At 36.6% G+C, this 12,365-nt stretch overlaps 1 protein-coding gene across 2 annotated transcripts in view; it reads right to left on the reverse strand.

The window, feature by feature from the left end:
• Nucleotides 1-12,365, reverse strand: part of NT5DC1 (5'-nucleotidase domain containing 1) — a 128,883-nt gene that overhangs the window by 42,650 nt on the left and 73,868 nt on the right. For both annotated transcript variants that reach the window (XM_064649718.1, XM_064649717.1), the window contains 2 exons: nucleotides 5,836-6,010; nucleotides 799-896 (listed from right to left, as the gene is read on the reverse strand). In XM_064649718.1, the coding sequence (XP_064505788.1) occupies nucleotides 799-896; nucleotides 5,836-6,010 (273 nt within the window). The remainder of the gene's footprint in view (nucleotides 1-798; nucleotides 897-5,835; nucleotides 6,011-12,365) is intronic.

A 12,365-nucleotide genomic window follows, 5' to 3' on the forward strand; every position in this document is an offset into this window, starting at 1 on the left:
AGTATATATTTCTGTGGCTTGTTTTAGTTTTACTGTAAAAGTTCCACAAAGAGAATTTCTTTTGGGCTGGAATGCTGACTTTCCTGGCATAAAATGATAAAATATGGTTCAATATATGCTGCCTTATGCTATTTTGGATATAAGGTTAATTTTCAGGTAACACTTAATCATACAGGTATTTACCAAAATATGGAAAAATTAACTATCTTCAGCCACATTACTATTGTTATTTGTGGTTCAACAAACACTGTTCTTATAAAACTCTTATGTTACAACCGTAATTACCTAATGGACAACATTACCAAATGTGTCGGATTGTTTTAATTAAATTGAGTATAGGGGTACTTCCTTTTCACCTACTCTGTCATTATTTAGCCAAAGAAAACACATTTAATACTGTCGGATTTCCATCATAAATCCTTTCCTTCAGTTTTGTAATTTTATTTGTACCATTCTCTGAATTTCCTTTAAATCTTTAAATATTTCTGCTATATTTTTTCTGAGAACAAAATTTAATTTTAGGTGCATGATCTTGTCATCACAATAAAGAAGAGGATTCTTTTTCATAAATATGCAATATCTGAGCACCAATGTAATTTTAATTACTGTCACAGCTCTGCCTTTTAAATGTGTTCAGCACTGTAATTCTTAATTTCTCAGTGCTCTTCAGTCTTAACAGAATGCTAAGAGTGTAGAGTTCACTTTCCACCTCCATGCCAGCGTTCAGTTGCCTTATTTCTCTTTTCTTTTTTTTTCATAAAGGTAAGCAGATGAGAAGAGGGTCATGGCTGAACTTACCAAGAGTTCGGAAAGGTCTTTGGTTTGGTGTATGGGAGAAGAAACCAGGTTTCAAAGCATTCGTGATTAAAATGTCAAAATACTCTTCGAAATCATTCCTAGAAAGTAAAGGAAATTTGATTAGTTAAACTAATGAATTAGCTAATTACTAAATACTCTTTAAGACTTAAGAAAATATCAAAGCACTTCTTTAAGGCACTTGCTTCTATCACATTTTTTTCCCCAATACTTGTTCCATGTCACTATTGCCCAGCTTTTCCTGAGGTTGTCAAAAGGGAGTCAAACCCACAGTGATCTTTGAGATCACTCATTATTAGTAAAAAGACATTCCTCGATCTCAGGAGAACATGTAATAAATGACATATCTTCATTTCAGATGGCAATATATGCATAGATATACACAGAAAGATATAAATGAGGGACTTTCTTGACAAAGAATATACGAAGTGAAGCGATGGGATAGGAAGCAACTGAAGTCACTTAAACACAGGTGCTTATATGGTTGGTATCCATAATGTAGGTATGCACAGGTCTAATGGGTATCTAAGATGCCACTGGCAGACAACAGAGATCTAATTAACCAAGTCAATGAAGTGTGGTTTCACATACCCTAAAGTTGAAATGCCATTTTGATAGCTGAACTCCTTCTTCAGGCTCCACTGGCTGCTCTCACTAAATCCCTGCTGGTTACAGGGAAGTTAGACGTGTTAGGTGTTACAAATAAACACCTACCAAGTTTGAGTCTTAATCTGCCAGTTGAATCCCACTACTAAATTCAGGTTTTTCAAAGCTCATTAGATCCCTATAAACAAATTGGTATTTGAATGTTTCAGCATGGTATGTAAGAAAATGTAAACATCTCTCCTCTATGATGTATTTTATTTTATTAGAATTGTTTCATTGCTTAGGTGACTTTATTGCATATAACATACAAAAATGATGGATACTCTTGCACGGAACAAAGAAATCACAGACAGCAAGTTGAGGATGGCCATAGGCACTGACATGCTGCATTGGGTCTAGCTGAGCTGGAGTTCATTTCCTCATAGTAGCCCTCACAGTTCTGTGCTTTGCATTGGTAGCTAGAAGGGCATTAATAACACACCAGTGTTTTGGCTACTGCTGAGCACAGCATCAGCACTGTAATATTCCTTCCTCAATAGAGGGCAAGACCCCGGGAGGGGACACAAGTAGGCCAGCTGACCCAAACTGACCAAAGGGGTATTCCAGACCACGTGACATCAGCTCAGATATTAAAGCTAAGGCAAGGAGCAGGAAGGGGGGCATTAATTGTCTCCAGTGGCTGCCTGCTGAAGAACTGTTACCCGTGCTGAAGCCCTGCTGCTCGGGAGTGGCCAACCATCGCTGCTCATGGGAAGTAGAGAATAACCGTGTTATCCTTCACTTTTGCTTTAAATAAACTGCCTTATCCCAACCCACAAATTGCTTTCCACCTTACTCTCTCCCCTGTCTGGCTGGGAAGGGGAGTGATAGAGTGGCAGGGTGGGCACCCGGCTTCCAGCCAAGGTCAACCTGCCACACATGCTATCAGCAGCAGAGGAAGTAAACTATAACTGTGTCACTTCCAAAAAATCCACAATCCTACATGGGACTGAGATATCTTAACTCAAAAACTGAATGCTCTCCCTATGAGCTTATCTTCAACCTTTTGTTTTGTGCTCAAAATTACATTCCACCCTTAAAATAAAAGTCCTTTAAATTTCCTTCCTCTAATTAAATTTTAGCTTTGTCTGTTTTTCTACATTTGTGACCATATGCAAACCTTTACCTTTTTGAAAGAAGCAACATCAAATATGACAATGTTGTGTTTTAAAAATGTGCTTCAGTGTGGAAAATTCCAGAAGCTGAGCAAACAGGCAAGGCTCTTCTGTCCTTAGGTGAAAAGTATTGACGGAGATAAACTTTTCAAATTAGCATACAGTGCAAATAATGCTTCCATAGGGATGTTAAGCTTGAACTTGTAAAATAAAGCAAACACTTCAGGAGCACAATGGAGAACAAGTAGCAAGTGAGAAGATGAGAGGAAATAGCCTCAAGTTACATCAGAGGAGGTTTAGATTAGGTATTAGGAAAAATTTCTTCACAGAAAGGGTGGTCAGACATTGGAACAGGCTGCCCATGCAAGTGATGGAACCACCGTCCCTGGAAGTGTTCAGATAATGTGTAGATGTGCCACTTGGTGATACGGCTTAGCTGTCAACACAGAATTGCTTGGTTAACACTTGAACTCAATGATCTTATAGGTCTTTTCCAACTTAAATGACTCTATGATTCTATGATTTGTGGGAACAGTGGCAAGTGCTTTGTATAAAAAAAATTGAAACAGAACAAACCGCGTTTTCAAAAGATTTCTTAACTTTTTATTGCTCTGTTGTAGAAAAACGTTTGTATGTTTTGTGTTAGGAGATGTGTTATCTGTGGCCTTTTTTGAAACATATTAAATCTCATGTACAAAGCTACTAGTTTTATGAAAGACATGTTACATTACTGTGTAACAATACACATAAATCAAATCTGTTCCAGTTACTACCTGGTAGAGTGGCCTGTGGTTACCGCAAACAGCTAAGACAAAGGGTAGGATGTATCTCACATAACTTTAACCATCTAAAAATTGCACACTGAATTCACAGATAGTGATTGACACCACAGACAGAGCCAATGGAGAAACAGTCACATTCTTAGAAGGTAATTCATCCCACTCGTTTCAGACATAATTCTACCATACAGAATGAATTGCCAAGGATATGCCCAGTGTTTTCTCTCCAGTAACCACAGAGGGAAATGAAATGACCAGCTTCGAAAAATTTTCAGCTTTTAGATGGCTAACATTCCTGAAAAGTGAAATGACTCCTGACTTCAGTGACTATGTGATGATTGACTCGTCTTTAGGTGTGCTCCTGCCAACACTTAAACATTCAGTTAAGCAGACAAGCATTCTCATGACAGGTAAGACTGAAAAGTCACACCGTGATGCTCCTTGTGTGAATGAACTGGCACTTGCTTCTGTAGGTTTACATGCCTTATGCACTGGTCCCAGCAGTATGTGTGTGCTCTGGCTGGAAAACAGTTCTAATTTTATTTCAAAATGAAATTTTCTCTTACACTTCCTCTCCCTACCAAAATATCTTTTAGCTAAGGACAATTTGGCCAGACGAACACAACTGGGATATTTTGATTATTAAATGGGTAAATGATACACTTAAGCATGAATTTCCCAGCACAGATTTTATGAAGACAATAATTTCTTAGCCAAAAAGGAACTTAAAAAAGTGCAAAAAAGTAAACAGCTACAAAGTAAGGATATTAGGAGTAGGAGGCTAAAATTTTACATGCATCTCTGTTTATCATTAGGATTTTTTATTTATTACTATACAGTTTTGGACTTCTCAGTATCACATTGCTTAACTGAAAGAACAAGGGTAGAAACTAATAAAGGACTATGTAGATGCAATTAGTAAGGGCTAATGTGAAGAATAAAATGCAGTTAGCCTGGTCAAATTAAAGTTAAGGGCAGAGATAATAGGTGTGAACCTAAACTATATTCCAGTACAGCAAAAAGCAGCACAGGTAAGTAGAGTCTTTTTGTCCGATACAAGAGGCATGGAACAAACAAAACTAATAAAAGCTTAGATTTTTAGGAAAAAACTCCACTTCAGTAATGTCTAATGGACAGTGGAGTACTCCAGAAAACACTTGGAAGCCACACTGCATAAGTCACTGGAAAACACGATTGTAATAAATACCACAGAACATCCTACACTTATGTGGAAAGAGAGAGTGATGCAATATCCTTCTAGTAGAACATCTCTTTCTGTCTTTTGAAAGGCAATTGATCAGCTCTGATACCTTACTTACTGTGTTCCAGCAGGATTTTTACAGCTGCCTGAAACAGCTGAAACACTATTCACCAAGGAAAAGAAAGTCAAAATCAGTATATGAGGCCAAGAAGTTACTTTTATACTGAATTTTCATTTAGAAAACAGCTAGACCGGTCTACACAAAAGAGTTAATTCACAGGCATCTTACTCATAAGGAGAACTGCTTTTTGTGAGGACGTAGATTTACCCTTCAAACAAGTAAGTATAATGTTCATGTGAGGCAGTGAGAACTGGCACAGCGAATGCTTCATTTAGCATTTAGCCTAGAGACTACAAAAGGAAAGTGATACTGGCAGGACTGGTTTTGGAGGATAGCTCTGTTTTTTACCTCACCACTTGTTTTCTTACTATGTTGCCATATTCACTATGCTGATCCCTGGCATATCCTGTGTTAGCCAATGTTGGCTCACATTGAAATACTTTGTTTCTTAGATTAATAATAAATTAATAGTCTCACCCTGTCACCCATCTAACTACTTGCATCACTGATTAATTTTTTTCTAGGTGTGTAAGTGATGGTTCTATTGAATTTCACTGAATTTGACTTGAGCAGTCATGTTCTTTACCTTACACTAAAAACAGCTGTTGTGATCAGCAACTACAATTTCAATTAGTTGCCAAGTGCAAAGAACTGCCTGTTTTATCTTTTCTGCTGTGATCTGTAAATGCACATTTCTCACGCACAGCCATCTTTTGGAAACCACCAATAGAAGAAGTATTTGTAAGCTTTTCCTGCGAATTTGCTACATGGAAATGAAATAGTACTACTAGCTGCACTTGCTGCTAGAGAAGCACAGAAAGGAAGTGGCTTAAATAAGACAGTCTAGCAAAAGTTTATGATAAAACTGGGATTCAGATGATGTACTGCGTGTTGGCCTGACATATTCAATCCCATAGTGATGCCCTCAAAAAGATGCAGCATATAAGTGTGCTGTGGGTCAGACACAGCTCACAGGCTCAGAGATGCACGATTTTGTCTTGACTACCCTGTCACACTTTACCAGAGAGGGGCCCACCAGAAATCTCAGAACCAAATAATTCACAATACTTTAAGAAACTCCAATTAGCTTCCCAATAGCTCAGGCTTATCTCCAGTTGCTGTCTGGCAGATATAATTTGAAATGGACCTTGCACTTACCCAAGAACATGTTCACACAGGAGCCTGCAATAGTCACTGTGAGAACTTGTAATTAATAGCAGAATCTTCCCAGCATTTTTCAGTTGTTTCAGCCACTTTTTTACAGACTCTGGACATCTCTGTAAATATTTGTCTGGATGATTTTTCACTTCTGGGAAATATGTCCCACAGTCTTCTAAAAAAATTAAAACATAATTATGTTATCCAATCCTGCTCACAAACCACTTAATCCACACAACAAATATCCTTTTATGTGCAGACAACAAATTTAAAAAAGGTAAAGAAAAGTTTAATATTTTCCCTGGGCTGTAACGCAATACTAACCAAAAAAATCCAATCGAACCAAGAGGACATGCTGTAGCACAAATAAATTTGCATGACTTTTCTCTTTTATTATGGAATTGTCATAGTTACTTTGTTTGATGTTCTTTTGCTCATAACAGTTAATAATACAGAATTTACAGATTATAGTTTTATGCAGGAAATAATTATTTCTTGTTGTCTTTGCTCAATTTTTGGATCCTCAATTTGTGATTGTAAAATGAGTTTACTGTTTAGACAGTGGTAAGGACCTGAAATTCCCAAGAACACCTTTCAGTTACTTCTGACACTTTAGTTTAGCACTGTCTGATCAATAACATTCATTTTGTAATTTTTGCATGTTTCACTAATAGCACTTTATCTATGAAAGATTGATAAAACTGGCAAAGATTCATAAGTATTTCGAATACTAGGAACAGACGCAAAAACCCCCTTAGTTCCAATTCCAGCTTCAATAATGTTCTTTTTGCCAAATAAAGCTGTAATAGAATTTTGCAAATACACTTGGAATGTAAGATTTCTACAAGTGTACAAGAACACTAACTTGGCAGTAAAAGTTACCTATTCATTTAAGTCATCAATAAATATTTATCTTATTATAGCCCATAGTTGCTTTACCAAGATTTCAAATGAAACTTACCTATGTATTTCCTCTCAAACCCTCTATAACCAAAACTGTCAAGCTAGTTAAAGGTTTAAAAAGAAATATAATAATTGCAGAGACAGAAATGATACCAAGTATTTGGCTCTCAGTCTGTCTGTGTTATAGTATAATGAACATCATCACAGATTATTTTTCTTCCAGCACTTGTTCTATATGCAACTGTCTGTGGTCAACTTTGCTGAATGATTTAATAAATCCCAGACATTACTTAGCCTTCTGGTATGTGAGTAATGCTGTTCTGTAGTTTGAAAAAATAAGATTTAAACCACTTGAACTTTAGCTATTTAATGAAAGAGAACATGTATGTTTGAACCAGTAGTATCAAAGAAAGACTGAAAGATGCTAAACATAACACTCTTTCATATATTACACAATCAAACATCTACAGATGGCAGGGAACAAAAGTCTTCCAAAAGAAGTTTCAAATTGGCTGTTATCCCTGCAACTAGATAGAAGCAAAAATGTATTATTCTGCACTACGACTTGACAGATTTCTTCCAAAAAAGTGGACTACTATATCTGAGTAAAGTTCTCAAACAAAATCTCCCAACTCACAACCATGTCACTATTCCAGTTCTTCATTGTATTTAGGTCAGGCTGTGTAACAGCATGTACTAGTGGAATATGAGCCTGTTCCTGCAGCCGGCATTATGGGATGCCATGACATTTGCCTTGAGAGCTAGCCAAGAACGATGATTTTTTTGATTAAAGAAAGCAGGTTGACAAAGGAAGGTTTCCTGTTGTGTTTTCCCTCCTTCTTTCCTGAGGCATGAATATTGTTTGGGATGAGCAATAGAGTTTCTAGGAGCAGAAACTGCATTTTTTTTCAGTATTATCCTTAGTAATTATATTTTATATGCTATGCTATGACAATTTTTCTTCTTTGGTGTTTTGGAAAGCACATAACATTAGATGAGAAAGAAGGGGGACACAAACAAAGCAGGTTTGGCATTAACTCTCACAAGTTCAAACAATTAAAAGAAAGATGGCAAGGTTCATTTATATAACCAGTGACCTACACCCTTTTTACTCTCAAACAAAAAGATCTGTTTTATATGGATTTTACTCTTGGACACTCTGTTTTTCTTTCCTTATGAAGTGCCTTCCATCCTCCATAACCATTCTTTGATGCACAATTTAAAGACTTTCAGTTAATTTAATCAACACTGTCTTCTTTGTCCAAAATCCGTGCAATATCGTCTATGTGATAAATTTATTATATTTGGCCTTTGAATACCATCTGCACTGGAAAAGGCCAACAACTCTGGATTCAACACATGAGCTGAAAGAGAGTCTTATTCTGGCTTTCTATCCAGGCCCTGAAGCCCAGCTGTTAATTGAAGACAAGCAATGAATCAGTTCTTGACACTGGGATCTGAAGTTTGCCTCTGGGCTGTTTGCCATATTAGGCAGAGGTAGCTCAGAAGAACCCTCATTAAAGCATACTCTACTGTAATTAGGCAAGCATGGCCCAGGAAAGTAGAGTTTGACTTAATTCCTAACATACCTACTGCATCTGGTGAAGACAGTTGGTGGAATACGTACTCATATCTGTAAATCAGTTTAACCACCAAAACCTGCAAGATTTGATTGAAAGCCAAATAAAAGCTGAAAAACTTGCTGGTTTTGAGGAGTACAGAAGAGCCATAGGCATCTTGTTGGCAAAAAATGTTGTGAAAGCTTTAACATGTGATGGAGAAATAGCATCATGTCAAGACTTCAAAATAAATGGAATGATTTGCTAATGACAAAGTAAGCATTGTTTTCCCAGTATGCCATATGCTGCACTTTGTTTTTCTATATCAGGCAAACCATAAAAATCAGAAGAAAACTCTATCAAGCAAAGCATCAGTGAGAAATTAGAAAAGGATTAATTGTAACAGAGCCAACAGAGGAAAGGCAAAAGTGAGTTAATAGTAATGACTTCTATGCAACCTGCATACAGCTTCACTCTTGAAAAAGGAAACAGTAATTCTTCAGAAAAACACCATTCTTGAGAAATAAGAAATTTCTCTAGGTTGCAATATTTCCCTTATAATGCTTATGGGCCATCCAAATGGCAAAATACTCTTAAAAATGAAACTATAAGCACGCTTCAGAAGTTTGGTTGGTCCACAAATTCACTGTATCAAAATGAGGGATTGTTGTCACCACCAGATATACAACTGACAGTTTGCTATCAGTATAGTGCCTAAAATAAAATCTCTACATTTTTGTCTCTCTGTTTTGTAAATATCACTTAACATACACCTTTATGGACATTGACATGTATTAATGCATACCCCCAAATCGGTGAAAACAAAACAGTAACAAAACAACTGTCTCAACTTTCACCTCAAAGTCTTTTGTTTGCAGTTACCTTCAAGCATGTCAAAGCCTACACGAGTAACCTCTGGCTCTTTAGCAATGTGAACACTTACTATATGAGAAAGTATTTAATAAATAAAATCGAAACAAGAAGACCATGACAATTAACATAACAATCAACATATTTACACCCTGTGATTTTATGATAAAATCCAATGACGTGGATCTAAGCATTTTATGCACAGCTTTGGAATTTATTACATATATAGATGCTGCCACGGAGCAAATGCAATTTTTTTCAATTTCCATTCTTGTTACTAAACAACTTGGAGTTTATCTGAAATCTCTGAAATAGAGCCTGGGATAGCAAATTATCAACTAGCCTCCATAGGCACTTATAATCATCTTCCAAATACACTTTCAAAAATAATAATTGCCTTTGCAGTCCATCGAGTATCCTTTCAGAAAAATATATTTCCTTTTTAAGCAGAAGATAGAAATATAAGCAATTAAAATGAGTTGTCTAGAACTGCTATATATTAAAGTCCTGCCAAAACCTCTAATCAGGTTGACATCCTGTTGTATTTTCAAAGCAATATAATTTATTTCTTCTATGTATATTATCAGAGACTCCCTTAATGTCCAGTTTGGAGTTTATTTTTTCTTGTATCATCTGACATTATAATTTAATCAGAATGTTCTTTGCATAGTCTTGCCTTGCAGTTTAATTGCACCTAACATAGTTGTGATGGTGTGATGGGGATTATATATAGCTGGAAATGCAGAACCCCCAGACCAAACTCAAAAAGAGCCTGTTCAATGCTTCTCGTGACTTCCAGCACAGACAATAATCCAGTCCTTAATCCAACCGCCCTATTCTATTACAGTTGCAAAATTACTTTATTGAAGTATGCAGTTCGATGTTTTAATATAATATCTGTATTTGTGGAAAAAATAATTGTGGATTTCTCTTGTGCTCTGTATTATACCACTTCTCCTTGGCAGGATCAGTTTACACCTACTGGCTCTGGACTCCTTTGGACTCAATGTTTGTAAATGCGCACTGCCAGGACACTACAGTTTTCATCCCTTAACTATTATCTGGATTATAAAATGGGCAAATGTTCAAGAGGCATGTTTCTGGCAAGATTTCAGTCCAGAACTAAAACACAGGAACACAGCGAATTTTTTAATATTGTCACTGCTTCTAAGGGGCACCTACTTGATTGAATTAAAAGTAATTTATCCGCTACTTACACGATTTAGCTAAGCAGAGAGGTATGAGGCTGAAAAAAAGTCCCTAGAATTCAGCCAAGAAAAATAAACTTTCAGCTGCCAATTAGTAGCTTGTATTTAGTGGCTTTAACAATCTCTTACAATGGAAGTATTATTTGAGAATGACTTTCTTTCTTTTAAACTCCAAGGCAATATGATAGCTTAGCTATCAATACCCATAGCCAGATTCTCTGCAGCTCTGACACCAGCAGGAAGCTCTTCTCTAATTTTTATCTGAATGCAGGCTTGTCAGTAACAGTTATCGATTTGACTAACAGAGTAAAGCTGCAATAATGTGTTACAATCAGCAATGATACAGACAACTATATTCACTGTATATTGCTATACCCCCCATCTTACTGTACTTCAGGTTTTTAGAGTGAAGAGACACCTTTTTGACCATTGTTGCTGTCTTTTTCTCTTGTCCAAATAAACAAATCTAACAAGTATCATGAGCATTCAACAGAAACACAAGAAAAATATCTTAATCACAGAAGGTTCTGCAAAAGAATTTAAATTTAATCTAATGCAGGCAAGTAGAGGAGAAAGGGGTGATGGTTAAAATTACATTAGACAAGTGGTCTTTCTTTTCCTTTCATTTCACCTTAGTGTGTATTCTAGTAGGAGCAGCAGAAGCAAAATGAGAGACAGAGGGAAGAAAATGTTAACATAAGATAAGAAAACCAAGTGAAGTATGAAGCAGGGATGACTGGACAAAATATGGTTACATTCTTGAGGCCTGGTATGAGGCAGATATCAGGAACAGGGAGCAGCAGGAAGAGATAAATCATCCCTCTCCTTCCTCCAGGAGATAAACATTTAAAAACAGAATAAAGGGATGACAGTCTAGGAAGATAAGAGGTTGGGAAGAGGCAAATGTCATAGGAGCAAAAATGTAATGTGACGGATGCAAAAAATTCTGTACTTTTCTGTTTTCTGCAATTGCCTCAATTCTTTACTGTACAGTTTCTTAACAGACCAAAGGGTTCAGGATCCTGATCCAGTTCAGGCTGTAAGAATACCAGCTATTTGCACCTCTTTGTTAAGTAGGAGCAAACATAAAAAGAGGATACCAAGCTTGGAGACAAAGATGATGTTAGTATTAGGGTACCAAATCCGAAAAAAGAGATAAGCAGTATTCCTATGAGAAGGGGGGGGGGGGGGAAAGGAGTATGGGTGGGTTGGCCAGTGAAGAGCAGAAATTCAGAACTGACATGTCTCTGAGTTGCTGCTGGTGATGAGATGGAACTTGGCATCATGATGAACCTCTCTGCTTGTTGTAGCTAAGAATTATCTTATGTGCCCAGATATATGAGTAGCTGTTTACAAAACAGAGTATCTTTCAAGCTTCTCTTGTATGTATAAATGAAACAGAATGGGAAACAAAACGGGAAAAAAAATACAAAAATCATTGTATCTATTAATAACGCATAGCCATAAATAGGGAACATGTATCAGTATGTCAAATCAAATTAAAGAAAAAAAATTTCCTCCTATGTTCTCAGAAAAGTTTGGATTTTTATGATCAGAAACAAAGTGCTTTGCACATGGCGCTTCAATACCATCAGAAATACAAGATTAACTGATCTCTGTTCACCTCTTTTGCCTGTGCATCAGTTAAAGAAGAGGTTTACCACTCATGTAACATTAACCTTCTCAATATTTTTAGCAACATCCAGCTCTGGTTGGGCAGAAACAGATTGTGTTTTCTAAAATAATAAACTATTTTCCAGTGATGACAAATCTATTGTCACCTTGATTAATTTCAAGGGGGTGACCATAAGGTAAAAGTCTATGGTGGGCTGGGAAAAACATGACTACTTGGATTAATAGTGACTGCGGGGCTATATAAACATTTAATGTACTGAGGAAAACACTTCAGCAGAACACACACACAAAACATGACCTCCACAAATATTTAATGGGTCACTTCCTATTCTACTAGTTTTCTACTCCTGTGGCC

The sequence above is a fragment of the Pseudopipra pipra genome, chromosome 3, assembly GCF_036250125.1.
Source record: "Pseudopipra pipra isolate bDixPip1 chromosome 3, bDixPip1.hap1, whole genome shotgun sequence".
In the NCBI taxonomy this organism is placed as follows: Eukaryota; Metazoa; Chordata; class Aves; order Passeriformes; family Pipridae; genus Pseudopipra; species Pseudopipra pipra.